The sequence below is a fragment of the Lacerta agilis genome, chromosome 2, assembly GCF_009819535.1.
Source record: "Lacerta agilis isolate rLacAgi1 chromosome 2, rLacAgi1.pri, whole genome shotgun sequence".
Taxonomy (NCBI): domain Eukaryota; kingdom Metazoa; phylum Chordata; class Lepidosauria; order Squamata; family Lacertidae; genus Lacerta; species Lacerta agilis.
This window is the reverse complement of record NC_046313.1, coordinates 36,975,265-36,992,718: the sequence shown is the minus strand read 5'-3', so window position 1 is coordinate 36,992,718 and position 17,454 is coordinate 36,975,265. Positions and strand designations below refer to the sequence as shown.

General features: G+C 45.2%; 1 protein-coding gene across 1 annotated transcript; it reads left to right on the top strand.

Annotated features, from left to right (window-relative positions):
• Window positions 1-354: 354 nt before the first annotated feature.
• TEKT3 (tektin 3) lies at window positions 355-16,909 on the top strand. The gene is made up of 8 exons (XM_033139532.1): window positions 355-485; window positions 2,906-3,529; window positions 4,068-4,151; window positions 7,836-7,906; window positions 10,012-10,155; window positions 11,340-11,562; window positions 13,874-14,028; window positions 16,522-16,909. The coding sequence occupies exons 2-8, from the start codon at window positions 2,951-2,953 to the stop codon at window positions 16,736-16,738; spliced, it is 1,473 nt and encodes a 490-aa protein (XP_032995423.1). The 5' UTR covers window positions 355-485; window positions 2,906-2,950; the 3' UTR covers window positions 16,739-16,909.
• The last annotated feature ends 545 nt before the right edge of the window (window positions 16,910-17,454 follow it).

Below are 17,454 nucleotides of genomic sequence, written 5' to 3'. Positions count from 1 at the left end.
TAGGTGACACGCGATCTTTTCTTTCCCCGTTTAAAATGGGCAGTAGGGATGGCCAACGGGGCACGACAGTTGTTCACAGAGCCTGGTTGCTGCGGGACGAGACGAGCCCCCATGCGCGGGTGACAAAAGCTGCAGGTTCAAGAAAGACCGTCCCTCCCTCCCTCCTTTCTCTCTTCCCTTCCCACCTTGCCCCCCTGCCCCGCCCCGCCCCGAGAGGGAATAGAGTTACTAGGCAGCTATGGAGTCCTTAGCGACGCCCGTCCCCGCTTCTCCCCCTCCTTTCCCTTCCACCCTCGTTTGGACCAATGGGAAGTGTTGGAAGGATGCGTGTCACAAAGGGCGAGGGCGGGATAGAAGCCTTGTGTGGGAGGGAAGAGCAGGAAGATGTTTCTCCAGGGCATTGGGGAGCTGCAGCCTGGGTATATTGGAGGCTCCCTCCCCTCCAGCACGTCCTCTTCTCTTCCTCAGAGCTAACCTGCAGACAGGTGAGTAGCAGGTCTGGCAGCAGTAGGGCAAAGAAGAAGAAGAAGTCTACTAAGGAGTCACCAGCTTCACAGAACACACAAACTGCCTGGGCAGGACACTTTGCCCCACTGCTTCCTGGCTGTTGCACACTGAGCAAAGTAGTTGGAAGATGCTTAGCCTACTGAAATATACTCGGTGCAGGACCAGTTATCCTCCAAGGAAGGACCAGTTATCCTCCTCACTGGCTTCCTTGGAGATAGGGGCATGCATCTACCTGTGGGAAATGAGGCAAAGGGATGGAGAAGCTGGTCAGGAGAAGCAGTCAAAAGAATGTATTCTTGAGCCACCCCAAAATTAATAATAATCCACCACACAGACCACAAAAGAGCCACTTAATAGGTGATAAGGATGCTGTAAAAAGGGGGAGGGGAGAGGTGTGGAAAGCAATGGGAGGGAAAATAGGATATATAGACATATGTAATATTAATTGGGAGCAAGGCATGCTGGAAAGCAGCTTTTCATTACCTTTATTGTCAAGTTTATGTCATGAATAAATGTAGAGGTGTGGGATTTAAGTAACAGAAAGAATATGATTTGCTTAGGTGGGAGGTTGCTGCCATGTGAACATCTTCACGCTATTCTCCACTTTCTCCCTGCTATTCTGTTTCCAAGACCTACCGTAAATATGCACTGTATGTGACAATGAATAGATCTTAGTACTGTAGTTTGCCTGGGATAGAGTAGCAGAGTTCTTTAAAAAAATAAAAAACCGCGCCTCAGCAAAAGCACAATATAAGTGCAGACATTCATCCATTGCACAGTGGGTAGGATTGTGCTCTCATGCTTAGTAATAATAGTTGTAGTTGTAGCAGTATAGTTATTGTTATTTAGATGTCTTAAGCCCATTCCGTTCCCAAATACTATAACAAAATAATAATGTAAAAAATAAAAGGTGAACTCTTTATCAGTGTAACAACACATCATCAGTCCATGCCCAGTGGACAAACAATGCATATTGGAGAAAGAGAAGTAATAGTAATGAACTAGATAAAGGTTAAATGGCAGCAGATGACACAGAACAGGTACAACAGGAAAATTACGGTGGGTGAAATGTATTGGGAGAGTATTTAAAGCAGGGCTGTGGAACCTATGACCCGGCCCCTCAGTCACCAATTTCCATCATTTCTGACCATTGGTCATGCTGGCTGAGGCTAATGAGTGTTGGGAGTCCAGCAACAACTGGAGGGCCACAGGTTCCACATTCCCAGTTTAAAGGATGGAGTTAGCTTATTAGCAGGTGGTATGGGAGGGCTATTGTAGAGAGAGGGAACTGTGTCCTTTTTTATTTCAATATTTACAGAGAGAGGCTATAGAACCCAGCCTCTTGGATAATGGTGTTGGCCTGAGTGAATCCCCACCCACCATCTCTCCCACTTCCTCATTCGTCGTCGTCGTCATCATCATCATCATCTCCTCTATGTGTGCATAGCTATCAACTTTTCCCTTTTTTAAAAGGAAATTCCCTTATTCCGAATAGGATTCCTCGCAAGAAAAGGGAAAGGTTGACAGCTATGCTGCTAAGTTCCCTCTGTCTTTGAGCTCTTTGCTCTCCTACTTTTAAGGCTTGCCGGGTTCTAGGAAATGGAGGGTCTGGGATGCTTTCTAATGACAATGTGTCAGCCAGGTGTTGCTCTGGCTCTCCCATGATTTTCCAACTTTCCCCCTCATCTGCCTCTGAGCTGCAACCTCTCTCAACCCCCTGTTGTAAATTTATACTGTCTTCCTCTTCCTCCTCCCTGGATGGGTCAGGATGGGGAGGCGGTCTCCACCATTTCTTCTCTGCCCAGTCCCTGACAACTGCACTCTCTTATCCCACGCCCAATGCCCACAGTTCCTTCATCTACAATACATACCTTTGTCATTTTGTCATTGCCATTGATGCAGTGAGATAACTAGGTAAGAAAGTGACTCGTTCAAGGACACCTTGTGAGCTTCACAGCTGAACGCAGATTTGAACCTGGGTTTCCCACAGACCAGTCTAATAACATGCTACAGTGGGGTCTGTAAGATGGCAGGTGTAAAACCAACTAATGAGACTAGTAGAATGGGCTTGTTAATTCAGTGTCCAAAAGCAAAAGAGGTGCTCTCTCTCTCCAGATTAACCCATTATTTTTCTATGAATTTGCATTAAAATTGGGTTCATCATGGGACTGACCACCTTGTTGCCATGAGAGCTGCAATGGGACTGGACAGAGGTGTGTTTGTCCCCTTTGGAGAAGTTGTTTGTATGAAATGTACCACTTTCTGTTATATCAAGCAAAATGCTGCTATAGTTGGGTGCATAGTGGTAAGAAAAGCAATATATGGCGGTCATGGTTGCTTAGACACTCATAGGCATGCACCTGCACAAGTGTTCATTAAATGTGTTTTATTTTTCTAGCTCTTCTTTGACATAGGAAACTTGACTGGATAGACATTTTCAATCATGGAGCTTGTAGGCTCTACCTTGACGGCAACATATGCCCATCCAAGACCAACGCCCTCAAATTTTCTGCCGGCCATCAGCACCATGGCATCGAGCTATAAGAACAGATTCCCTCACTATGCCCTGACCCACAGCTTGAGCCTTCCTTGGAGACCTAGTGCCTATTACAAAGTCGCTGCTATCACTCCAACTTTGGCCCCCTTCTCCAAGAGTTCTCAAGGGCTCACGCCATGCAACATGCTCCCCTATGTTTCCAACAGAACAGCACTCTTCACTAGGTACACTCCCGAAGACTGGTATAGATCTAACCTGACAAATTTCAAGGAATCAGAGGCATCACGGCACAATGCCGAGAGGTTGAGGGTGGACACTTCCCGGATGATTCAAGACAAGGACCAGCAGATAAGGAAAACCCAAACAGAATCAACAAGAAATCTGGGAGAACGAGTCAATGACATCATATTTTGGAAATCAGAGCTCAACCACGAGATTGATGGAATGATTGGGGAGACAAACGCTCTTTCAGATATGAAGAAACGACTTGAAAGAGCCATATTAGAAACAGAAGGGCAACTCCAGGTAAACAGGCAGATGGTGATGATTAATATATTTATACCCCACCCATCTGGGTTGCAGTAATACCTGCTCCCTTTTCAGCCTACTAGGGGCCATACAAACACAACCATGCAAAACTCTGCTTAGGGTTCACCTGAACCCATTTCAGGTTATTAGGCAACGAATAATCAATATATGCTATCTCTTCTAGCAAATGAGCACATCAGAGCTCTGTTAGGCTTAAGAAGCCTGCCTTTTCAAACACCGGTACTCCGAATCTATGGCTGGGCTTTGGGGCTGAAGTTCAAGCCCTGCATTTCATAGACATCTGAGTGCAGCCCTGTTTCTAAAAGCTTTTAATGTTTTATGTATTTTTTGTTCCTTTATATTTTGTTGGAAGCCATCCAGAGTGGCTGGGGCAACCTAGTCAGATGGGCAAGATGTAATAAATAAGATACTATTATTGTTTTATTCCTTAATATACTACTTTATACCACTTTACATGTTAAAAACAAAGAAAGATAACTTTCACCATTCCCCCCCCCCCTGTAATGTCGAACAGGTAGCCCAGGAATGTCTGCTTCACCGAGAGAAGAGGATGGGCATTGACCTCGTTCATGATGATGTGGAAAAACAACTAATGACAGTGAGTTGCCCATTCAGTACATAACATGAAATTTGAAGTTTTTAACTGTGGGCTAGTGGTATGTTGTATAGTAAGTAGCTTTGAACATATATGCAGGTGTTTGTTTATAGCAGGGTTAGGAAGCCTTTGTTCCATGAGATGTCATTGGACCTCCAGTTCCCATCAGCTCTGGCCACCATGGCTAGTGGTCACATATGATGGGAGTTGTGGTCCAGCAGCATCTCTAGAGAACTACAGGTTCGTGACACCTGGTTTGTACCCTGACCTTTAACACAGGGGAGTTCTCAGAGTCTTAGATGTGGTCTGCACAAAGCCAGATTTAGGTTTGATGAGGCTGTAAGCTACTGAAGGTAATGGGGCCCTTTATATGTCCAGCTGTCCTTTGTCAATAACAAATTGTCACTGTTTTTTGTGTTGAATATATGCTATATGGCAATTTATCTAAAGCCATTTTATTTGTTTATTTGGAAATGTACATCCAGGTTTTTTTTCTTTAAATTTTTTTGGGAGCCCCCAATAGAGTGGGGCCCTAAGCTATAGCTTGTTTAGCTTATACGTAAATCCGGCACTGGATCTCCATGGTGCTGTCCTTGTCATCTCTTTCTCCAGCTGTAAGCAATACAGTGGTACCTCGACTTACGAAAGTAATCCGTTCCGAAGGCGCGTTCGTAAGTCGAAGGCGCCATCTCGAAACGGGAAGAAAATTCGTAAGTCGAAAAAACCGCATGCAAAACTTCGTAAGTTGAGGTATTGTGCCGCCGCTTTCCCTTTGTAAGTCGAAAATTTCGGAAGCGGCGGCCATTTTTTCGCTTCCAGAGGTCATTCGGAAGTCGAAAAATACAGAAGTCAAGTTGCTCATAAGTCGAGGTACCACTGTACTGTGGCAGAGAGGAGGAGCATTTCATTATACTTCACATAAATGCTTGTCTTCAGGGTCAGGAGCAGGTACAGAATAAAAAAGCCAGGAGTAGCCACATCAAGCCTTTGTTGACTACTCAGAGGTAACTTCAAACTGATAAAGATTTGTCCTATAATTACTGATTCCCCTCAAACATACATGCATACACTGCTAGCCCTGCTGAAGAGCCTTGAGCTCAGATTCTGGATCAGGAACTTCTCAATGTAGCTCGCTTCTGGCCCACCCCTGCTGACTATTGAGGTGCTTCAGGTCTTCTGCATGGTGTTTGCTTCATCACAGCATTTCCTGGCAAGAAAGGTAATTGGGCAATGCAGAGTCCTTTCTCACAATGTTATTTTAAAATCCTGCGTCAACTCCCATGATCATCAATGGAAGATTCCACACTGACGTCAATAAGAGCACCAGCCCATTCCAATGTCCATTTCCAAGCCATCAATGTTCCTGCCACTCTGTCCAGAGCACAAATTTTGTTCCCTTAGAAATAGCACCAGCCAAGCCCTACTGTCATTTGTTCCAAGGTGCTTATTAGCTCATGAAAGCAAGTAACCTACAGCACAGCTGGATGCCATAAGCTATCTGGAGGATGCTTTCATCCAAAGGAAATAAGGAGTTTCCAATAGGGAGCGCCACATGGAAAAATCCAGTCCTTGGGAGCTGCCTGTTTCTTCATTTGCCAGAGCCAAGGCATGTGGGTATCAGGAGAGCTTCAGGCATTAAATGTGTTTCTGGAAACCAAAGCTAAGCAAAATTGACCCTGGTTTGATGAGAATGTGTCACAGACAAAAGAGGGTTAGACAAATTCATAGGCAATAAGGCTACCAAAGGCTACTAACCATGATGATGGTTCTACTCCCAATGTTGCAAGCAGTTTGCTTCTAAATACCAGGTGCTAGAAACCACAGAAGGGGAGAGTACTGCTGCACTCAGGTCCTGCTTGCAGGTTTCCTGGGAACATCTGGTTGACTGCTGTAAAAGTAGGATTCTGGACTAGATGGGCCAATGGCCTGATCCTACAGAAGGAGGAGGAGGAGGAGGAGGAGGAGGAGGAGGAGGAGGAAGAAGAAGAAGAAGAAGAAGAAGAAGAAGAAGAAGAAGACGAAGAGGAGGAGGAGGAGGAGGAGTTTGGGTATGATATCCCACTTTATCACTACCTGAAGGAGTCTCAAAGCGGCTAACATTCTCCTTTCCCTTCCTTCCCCACAACAAACACTCTGTGAGGTGAGTGGGGCTGAGAGACTTCAGAGAAGTGTGACCAAGGTCACCCAGCATCTGCATGTGGAGGAGTGGAGACGCGAACCCGGTTCACCAGATTACGAGTCTACCACTCTTAACCACTACACCACACTGGCTCTGTTCTTATGTTCTTAAGTGGATAGTAAAGGAAGAAGCATGTGTGCAAGGTTCTCTACCTTGTACTAACCAACACTGCTCAGGAATAATCTATAGGCTAGTTTGCTCATTCACCTTTTATAACAAACCCTGGACTGGTTAAAGTTTGGATTCCTTTGCACAGTCAAGAAATTGGCTATGCCCAATGTATTAAAAATGAGAAGCAGAATCACTTTTATCACTCCTATTTTGGGGACCAAGCCTTCTGTATGAACAGATAGCAAATGGCCCATCTGTCTTGTCACATTAGCATTAAAATTACTAGCCTTAATTTATATGTTGAATTTCTGGCAAGCTTCTCAAAGCAACTTAACAACTTGTATGCTCAGAGATATAAAATATCATGAAATGCAATTATTATACAATATAAAGGGTGAAAACAAATTAAACATGGCAAGACTTAAAATTAGAAAGCTCTAGTCAGTTATTATAAGGGACGCGGGTGGCACTGTGGTCTAAACCACTGAACCTTGGGCTTGCCAATCAAAAGGTCGGTGGTTCGAATCCCCACAACGGGGTGAGCTCCCGTTGCTCAGTCCCAGCTCCTGCCAACCTAGCAGTTCGAAAGCACACCAAAAAGTGCAAGTAGATTAATGGGTACCATTCTGGTGGGAAGGTAAACGGCGTTTCCATGCGCTGCTCTGGTGTCAGTGTTCCGTTGTGCCAGAAGCAGCTTAGTCATGATGGCCACATGACCCGGAAAAACTGTCTGCGGAGCCGACAAACACTGGCTCCCTTGGCCTGTAAAGCAAAATGAGCGCCACAACCCCAGAGTCATTCACAACTGGACTTAACTGTCAGGGGTCCCTTTACCTAGTCAGTTATTGCAAATATCAAGGGGGGAACGGCTCTCCAGTCTCAAAGAATACATCCGATGACTCAAGTTATTCTGAGCATGTGGTGGTCTTAAGAAGGCCTTGTATTACCAGTCTGCAAATTGAGGCTCTTGAGAAAGGGAATCCCAAAACATGAATCCCTTCAGTGCCCACCTACCAATCTGACCCCAAAAAATTGAAGGGAATTTTCATTGGTCCTATGCAAACAATCTTAAAAGAGAGGACACTTACTCTTTTACTGGAACAGGGATGGCCAATGTGATGCCCTGCAGATGTTGCTGGACTCCAGCTCCCAGTTGCTCAGCCAGTTGCCCAATGGTCAGTGGTGATACAGTTTTGTATTCCAGCAACAACTGGAGGGCACAACATTGACTACTCCCATACTAACAGAATGGCAAACTACTCACCATCTTGAATTGCGTTTTTCTTCCTGTGCCTGAGGAGGCCATAAAGGAGTGGTTTTTAAAACTGTAGTTCACATTATCCTTCATTAATCAAGGGAAATGTTGACAGGATTTTTTGCTATTGTAACTTGATCAGGAGGTCGACGTCATCCTATCATGCCAAGAGAGACTGAGAAGATACCTGGGTAAGACAGCGGCCCAACTTGCGTAAGGAAATTTTTTATCTCCACCTTCCTCAAAAGATCTTTAAAAACAAATTTTGATGCAAGCACCTCATCCGTTTTCCCAGTAGGGGAGAAATGAGGGGGAGAAATGTCTCCAATATGCTTCTTGGCCTTTTCATTCAACTAGACCAGAAAGAAACCAAATGTCTAGGAGAGTTACAAAATTGCCTTCTAAACATACATACTAAAAGGCAGATGTGCAAGATTAAAGAGGACCCTGGAAGTTAGCCTTTTACATAGGGGGATTAATGAAATTTCCCTATGGGAGAACGGCTTGCCAAATCCAGTGTGCATACCACCTTATAGGAACGGGGAAACTAAACGTCAAACTATGGTTTACAGAGCTGGCTTGGTTCCATTAACCATAGTGAAGATTAACCACAGTTTTAGGGTTCATACATAGCACTTAACTGTTTAATGGAAGCAGAAACTTTTCATCTCTTCCATGTAGCTGTGCCAGAGGGGAAGGAGGGATGCACTAACCCAGGACTCACAGGCTTGTACTCATCACACTAAGCTTAGTTTTGCATGATGTCTGAATCCAGCCAGTCAGAAGGGATAGATATAGCAGAGAGAAAGGCAAGGAACATCAAGACAATAAATAATCTCCAACAGCCCAAAGACCTACCCTTATAGCAGTGCACAGATTTGATCCAGATGTCTCTCCACGTATACTGAACTTGTTAAGTTTTACAAGAGACATCTGCCTCTTGTTGCTAAAGTGAACTGCTTTTCAACATTCCCAATTATGGTTACTGTTGAAAAAAAGTGAAGTGCAAAGATACTGATTTTTAAAATATTCATATCCTGCTCCTAGGTGGGACTCCCAGTGGTCTCCCATCCAGATTATTGAAGCTCGTTTTAGTTCAATATAAAGCAGCTACGGTAATGTTCTCCTCTCCAACAAGTTTTAACTATCTATCTATCCTACTACAAAGTACAACATTTTCTAATTCAAAAATTCACATTCTGGAGTGTTGGATTAGTGGTTTTCACAACAAACACATATTATGCAGGCGCCACACACACTTATGCTGAAAAGCTGATTAGGCTAGGGTTGCTAGATGTGTGTACACAGTGGGTACATGTGTGTATGCACATCACATGTGCACCTGTCCTTGTTGCACCATTTGTAATTTCATCTGTGCCAAATATCCACCCACATGCAACTTTGGTATGAAACTGGTGCTTCGGTATAATTGAAATGTTTGTTTGGCTTATATGGTGATGTAAAACAGGGGGAGAGGGAAGCCTTGGGTCTATGAGGGTGAATGCAGACCTCCAAGCCTCTCTATCTTGCCTTCTGGAGTCCCCCCAGTCTCCCCACCACTCCTCAGCCACCCACCCCTACTGACCGACTTTTGCACCCACCTGGAGCACTTCTTCCTGGCTTGTATGTATCCTTGATCTCTGATAATGCTTTTTGCTTCCCTGGATGGAGGACAGATAAGGCCGAGTATAAAGATACCAGCCTGCTGCACAAAGGTAACATTTACATTCATTGCTCTGTCAACCTTTGGCCCCACCCACCCACAGGCATGTGGCCCCCAGAAGGGAAAGTTGTCCTCAGTCTCAAGAAAGTTCCACACCCTTGCCATAAAGCCACTTCAAAGTGAGCAATGTGCTTCTTTGGCTCAGCCCTAGTAATAATGTATGGAATCGTCTTAAGTTCTTCTGCCTGAATGGTCAGTGTCTGACCATTCAGACACTGCATGGGATGTTAACTTCTTTACAGAAGACTTACTGTCTATAGCGAAACCATATCTATGTTCCAAGTGCAAAATGTGCTGTCTCTACAGGAGATGAGTGCATGGTGTAAGGCCAGGATTATAACCTCTGGCTTGTGCCCTAGTACACATGCTGATGATGTATGCAGTCAGATCTGCCGATACAATACTGGAGTTATTTATCATAGGAATGCCATAAACATGAAGTAAGGATGTAAAACTGAACATCTTACCCATTGTAATGAAGGGGAAATAGAAGGTTGAGAAGGTGGTGGTGGGGGGGCTATTTATGTTGTAACTACTCAGGTTCTTTTCCCTTGAGCCGTAATCCTTGAGCATCTTTTGACCCATTTTATTGCAGAGCCAATAGGGCAGCCCAGCATGAAATGGAGAAAGACCTGAGTGACAAGCAAGCAGCTCAACGAATCGATGACAAGTGCCACCATCTCAGGAACACATCTGATGGCATTTCCTTTTATCGAGGCGTCGAGCGAGTTGATGCCACGTAAGTATCACCTGGAGCCAGAGGCGGAGCTAGCTGCTCTGGCATCTGGAGCGGCACAAGCCACCCATGGGGGTGGGGCGAGCATCCCACAGGGGTGGCTTGGCGAGCACGGGGGCACCACCACCCGCAGCCAGCATCCCACGGGGGTGGGGGCACCCGCAGCAAGCGTTCTGGGGGGCGGCATGGCAATGCCACCCCCCTCAGGGATGATACCTGGGGTGAGCCGCACCCCCGCACCACCTGCCTCCGCCATTGCCCGGAGATTGGCGTACAAGCACCAGATCTAGCTGAAGAAGGCATGCCAACAGAAACAAATATTGTGCTACAGCTGACATTGGGTGATGTCAGGTTTCCTCTGATGCCTCATCCATGAAGACCATCACCTGATACAGATGACACATGTGTGTTTGAGCCCCAAACTAGTTTGGGAGCCTAGAACTGTAGAGTTGGAAGGGGACCCTGAGGATCATCAGGGTCAACCCAGGAATATGGGGATTGAACCTGCAGGGATTGAACCTGCAACCTTGGTGTTATCAGCACCATGCTCTAACCAACTGAGCTGTCCTAAGCAGTGATCTGTTGTTCACTCTGTTTCCAAAGATCAGATTGTATGTGCTGTTGCGTATGGCACAATCCATGCACAAGAGGGGAGGCATCAGTAGGCTTGGGATAGCCCCAGGTTTGCAGAAGGGTGGGGTGGAAGCTAAGGTGAGAGGTGAAGAAAAACCTCAAGCAGCCCAATAAAAACTGAGCCTGCTCAGTAGCCACAGAGTTCTGGCTGGCTGTTGCGGGTGTGGAGACAAAAAGTGGGTGGGAGGGAAAATGGAATGGAGACACAAATGCAGCGTTAGTGTTTCTGGCTTCTGCTTTTTCTTCTTCTTCATTTAAACCCCTTTCCCTCCCTATTTCCCATCCCGAATTCCACAAGTAATCTAAAAAGATGCTCCAGAATTAATATCCAGAAAATCTACTTAAAAGCAGTTACACTTGTGTTTTGTTTTTTTAAAAAAACAACAACCAAAAACCAAAAGTCCAAATAGCAGTCGTGGAAATGTTAAAACATGCAATATGTTGCAAATGTAGCTGGTATTCCTTCTACATCCTCCAGGCTTTATTATTTCAGGAAGACCCATGCAAACTATGTGTACAAACTCTTTTGTTTGTCTCTTTTTGTGCTTTCCCAGGATTTCTGTGCCAGAATCCTGGGCCAAGTTTACTGATGATAACATTATGCGCTCCCAGAGCGAGCGGGCTGCCTCCGGCAAACTCAGGGATGATATTGAAACGCTGCTCGTGACGACTGCCAATGAGATGTGGAACCAATTTAACAGAGCTAATGTCGCCTTTACCAACCGCATCTCTGAAACGGCTGATGCCAAAAACAAGATCCAGGCCCATCTGGCTAAGGTGGGATTAATTTCTAAGCTTTCGGTTTGGGGTTAACTGCCTTCCCCTGCCTCCTTGTATGAGTTGCCTGGAACTAAGCCAATGTTGTGCCCCCCAGATGTTGCTGGACTACAGCTCAAGGAATCCAAAACTGTCGGCTATGCTGGCTGGGGTTCGTGGGTGTCCAAATCCGATACCAGGACTATTGGCTATTGTTGGCTATTGTTGCTCTTCCTTGGGCTCCCTGGACGGCAGCGCCACGCCGCCGCATCGGCTGAGCAGGTGGAGGCGGAGGCGGAGCACAGCTGGCAGCATCCCCACCTGCCCCTCCGCGCCCTCCAGCTGCCTGCCACGAGTTCGGTGTCCCCGCCCGCCGTGCCACGCCCTCTGGCTGCCCGCTGCGCCTGGCCCTGCCCAGCAGAGCATGAGGGACAGCGGAGGGATCTTTGTGCCAGGACGCCGGATTTACTTAAGACGGCCCTGCTTCCTTGTGCCTGCTATCAGCTTGTGGCACACACCACAGCCTTCTCAAATCTCCTGCAGATCTGCTACAAATCCTTGATTCTGTGTGCCGAGCGCTGAAAGCACAATAAATTGCTTAGCAATTGCATGATTCCTTCACAAGGCATCCCCCACATCTGTGCAACAGTGTATACACACAGCAGCTAGTGCTGCAGATGCGTAGCCCTGAACAATAAGCTATCATTGTACTGAACAACTCTGGGTGGGGAGTAAGAAGACTAAATCTAACCTTTCCTCCACTACCCCTCCAAAACATCAACATGATTCCTGCTTATTTTACAAGGCATGTTTCAAATGGATTTATGTTTTGTGTCCTATTTTATGGATTAAGGCAGCATTCGTTAAGAGTGTAGAATTGGGAAGATCTGGGTTAAAATCCCAACTCAGCCATGAAACTCAATGGGTGCTGTTTATTCATTCACTAGTTGTCAGACTAACCTATCTCACAGGGTTGTTCTGGGAATAAAAATGTTGTCTGGAGGCGGGGGGATGTATGCTGCTTAGTTAAATGTACACTTACCTGGGAGCAAGTCCCATTAAACTCAGTGGGGCTTTGACATGCAACAGGATTGCATTTCTTATTACTTGAATTTCACTATAAAAAACAACATTTTCTGGAAAAGAAAGGAGCACTGTCCAGTCTGTTGAGTTCTGTAATCTTCTGGTTCTCTGTATTAGCAGGGGCAACCAAATGGTACATTCTTATAGTTCAGGATCTTGCTCCCACAATAAATAGGGACAACCACCAACTTAGATGGCTTTGAAAGGGACTCAGACAAATTGAGGGATGATAAGGCTATCAATGGCTGATAGTCATTATGCCTATGGTTTATCTCCGCTGTTGGACGCAGTATCCCAGTTGCTTGATTAACAACAGCAGGAGAGGACTCTTATGCTTGTGTCTTGCTTGTGGGCTTCCCACATGCATGTTTTTGGCTACTGTGAGAACAGGATGCTGGACTAGATGGGCCATTGGCCTGATCCAGACCGACTCTGACAGTTACATGCTGAAAATATTTTTAAGGGGAGACAGCAACACTTGGTGAAGGTCCTCCCTTTCCCCCCTGAGTGAGCAAAGTGAGATAATGAATTGCTGTAGCTTTTCTACAGTAATTAGATTGTTTAATCTCAGAAACATAGAGCTGGAAAGAGTCCATAGAGAGTTCAGCTCAACTCATGCCTTGAAGAGGACTCCTTCCCCACAACATGGGGGTTGTGGGAGAGTGGAAGGAGAAAAAAAACCATATATAGTCTCTCCAGGCAACTTTTTCCATAGTAAATCTGTTATTGCAATTAAAAAGTTCTTCTTGAATGTTCAACATAAATCTTCTCTTTCATCCTTTCCTGAGAAGCACAATATTTGTTTTTTCTTGTTCCCCAGTCTTCTTTCTGGTCAGCTAAACATGCCATATTCTTTCACTCTGTCCTCAAAAGAACATAGCCAGGATTTTTGTTTGGGGGGGGGGCAGAACCTCAGATTTGTATTGAGGACAACAGATTGGGGCAGACTGTTCTATGCTGTATATTGAGATGAGTATCCTCATTATCCTTGGGGATCCACTGCTTTTAGAGGGTTATTCAAGGGGCTTTCATATGGAAGACCATTGAGTCAATGAGTCACTGCACTAAGTCTGGGGAACTCTATTGAGTCAGCACACCAGCTTCTGGGTGGATTCAGGCTTTATTACAGAAGTGCAATAATAATAAAGAAACGCAGTGGGGAAAATCTCTACTAATGTACATTCTGTATTAAAGACAGGAAGACATTTGTTGTTGGGTTTTCAACCCCCTTATTTCCCCCAACTTGCAGACTCTACAAGAAATCTTTGAGACAGAGATGACTATAGAAGCACTTCGTAAGGCCATCAAGGACAAAGGGTGTTCCTTGAAGGTTGCCCAAACACGTCTGGATGAGCGCTTACGTAGACCCAACATAGAACTCTGCCGGGACTCTGCCCAATTACGGTAAGCAAAGGCAGCCATCTTGCTTAATTGTGGGGAAGGCGGGAATGTGATGCTGTTTGATGAGTCTCATAAATTGCTACAGCAATTGAAAATAGGAACATAGGTATCGACCGCATACATGCAAATTGTTCATCTTACAAAGTATTGTATCTTCTGGCAGACAGTGGCACTCCAAGAGATCATTCCCATCACTTCATCCTATTAACTGCAGGCACCAGGGACTAAACTTGTGGCATCCTGCATGCAGAGCATGTGTTCTGCCAGTGAGCTGCAGTCCCTCCCTTGAGTAACCAGCCCTACCAGCTCTCCTTTGATGTCTACAATCTTTTACGCCTAGAGGCATAAAGAGCCCAGCCACACATTTGGATGAAGTGCATTCATAAATCATCTGCAAATGAATTAGCTCCCTGGGCTTGTGGTAATAGTGTAATGACCTTCCACAAGGCCTTTGTACCTTCCCAGGAAACTTGTTGGAATGGTTTCCTTCTTCCTCTGCTGGAAACAAAGCACTGAAACAAATTCTCCATCTGCTCTGGTGTGGTCTTGGGCCGTTATGACTGTTCCCTGCCGTGCAAGGTTCAAGGTGTCATCAGTGATCACCAATATCAACAGGAACTTCAATCACACATCTCTTCACATGAGATGGGTTCTATTGCTAAGAATTAAAATGCTAGATTGTTTTGTGTTTGTTTTCTAGAAACAACGAATCCTCTTGGACAGATGATGATGGAGTATATTTACTCACATTATCTGTGAAAGCCTGCATATTTTCCTGCAGAAGTCCAGTTTGGTCCAGGGCCAAACAAGATGTAATGCATGTAATTTCATGCAGTGTTACCCCAACAACCCTTGCTTTAAACAGTAAATGCTGCTTCTGGGGAAGAGACGTGATTGGGACTGGATCAATGGCAGAGACTGAGAGGGGTGCTTAGGCTTTTCCACACCAGTGATTTTGCAGCTTTTCTTTTTGTTATATGCACTTGTATGTCACCTCTAAATTAACCCTTATATCTCCACTTGCCATTAATTCAGCCAGCAAAGACGACTAGTCCTCTGAACTTAATTGACTATTTCAGGCATAGGCAAACTCGGCCCTCCAGATGTTTTGGGACTACAGCTCCCATGATCCCTAGCTAACAGGACCAGTGGTCAGGGATGATGGGAATTGTAGTCCCAAAACATCTGGAGGGCCGAGTTTGCCCATGCCTGGTCTATTTCATCACATTTGTGTGTGTGTGTGTGTGTGTGTGTGTGTGTGTGTGTGCACAGACCAGGAATATATTAATCAGACCCAAACTCTGCAATTGATGTAGGGAGACACTTAGGGTTAGATCCTGTCTAAGGCTGCAATTCCACCTTCTTCCCCCTATTTTGATGGCTAAGTGGTAGTGGTTAGGATGCAGTGCCGTTACCCCTCTACCAACTGGATAAAAGCACAGCTCCAAATGGAACATCACTGCTGGAGCTGACACAGCAAAAGGGGGGGGGATGCCCCACCTTAACATCTCTGTGCTTCCCTAACGCTTCCTAGAGTTGCTGTTCTAGTTGCAAAGATTTATGTTAACTTCCTTAGTTGATTTAAGTGAGGCTTGTGGGCTTCTAACTTATTCTGGATCTAACCCACAGCCAGAAGATGTAAGCGCATATTCAGGTTGTCCTGACTTTCTGACCGGTTAGGTATTGTGAATGAATTCTAGATCAGCTGGTTCCATCTTATATAGCAGTAACAAAGAACGACTGTTTCTTCTTGCACATTTCCTCTGACCTCCTTGGACCAGCCACAGCTGGAGACAGGAAACAGGGCTAAATGGATTGTTCGTCTAAACCAACATTGGTATTCTAAGGTTCACTAACTGGAAACAAATGGGCCTCACCTTAGAGTGCCCCCTTGGCACTCTGAGTGCTTTTATTTACCTTTCATTTATTCACCACTCTTTAATTTGTGAATCCTGCTGGGTTTTGCCTACTCACATTAGTTGTCAGAGGAATGTGAACCCCATAAAAAAACACACTGACAAACCAGAATGCCAAAATGAGAACAGGAAACCACAGCTTTCCATTCTTTCTTTCTTCCTTTTCTTTCCCCCCTAAGTGGTACAGCCTGTCGCATGGACTTATTCCGTAATTCACTCTAAAGTTTTGTCTTGCTCATTTCATGGGGGAAAGTGCTATTTACTACTTTGCTAAAAAGTACTGCGCTCGCTCCCTAATGGAAAGAGAGCCTGCTGAGCACTATCCTGAGCAAGGAGATCACAACTATTTTATTTTGTATTGAATGCCACCAAGAAGCAGGCAGAAGATTCACTAGCCAACCCCTCCAGGGGTTGTTGAATTACAGCCCCCATCATCCCTGACCACTGGCCATGCTGACTGGGGATTTGGAGTCCAACAACATCTGGAGGGTACCAGTGTGGCTAGAAACATGGAAGGAGGACTCCCTAGAAAATTGGAAACTGGATAACTTGCTAGCATTCTTTCTTATGTTCCATGCAGCCTTGTGAACGAAGTGTATGAAATTGATGACACCATCCAGGACCTTCAGCAGAGGCTAAGAGATGCAGAAGATACGCTCCAGGCACTGGTTCACACCAAAGCCAATCTAGAACATGACCTAGCTGTCAAAGCAAATACGCTCTTCATTGACCAGGAGAAATGCATGGGGATGAGGAAGACCTTCCCCAACACACTGAGGCTGGTGGGATATACATAGGCTGGAGCTAACCCTCAAGACATTGTGTGGGGGGTTGGGAAATTATTAAAGAAGTATGTCTAGGGGAGGTTTGCTCTGTTGCACTTTTATGAAATTTTGAGGTGTTTATTTTTGAAGATATGACTATATTTTCATTTATTAAAGCATGCTCTGCACATGAATCTAGCTATCTTCTACTTGATGTGTCTTCCCTGTTTTCTATACTGATGTCCTCTCCCTTATGGGATCTGCATGCACACAATGTTTATTGTGGGTGGCCTTTGTCATGCAGCCCAATCCAATGCTTGCTTTTACTTGGAAGTAAGTCCCAATGAGTTCAATGAAGCTTACTCCTGAGTAAGTGAGCATAGGATTGTGTCTTATGCCCTGATCGAATACAAATCAAAGTGTGTGCAGAAGGGCAACTGTGTGCCTCTTTCCTTGAGTTGAGAGCTTGATCCTGAAGCTAGTCTGTTAGTGTTCAGGACTGCCAATTGTCTGTTCATGGAATGGACTGAGGAAGGGAGCCTGAATCCAGCCTTATGTCCCCCCCCCTTCCCTCCACCCAAGCAAATGATGGATTCTGAACACTGATTATCTGATTATTTTTTGTGTTTGTGAAGTCTAAGGTCCTGGACCAGACAGAGCCAAATCTTACTCTTGTCATCTCAGCCTAAAATTTTAGGCATCTCAAATTGCAACTTTCCTTTGTTTTATTTGAATGGGGTGGATGGCAC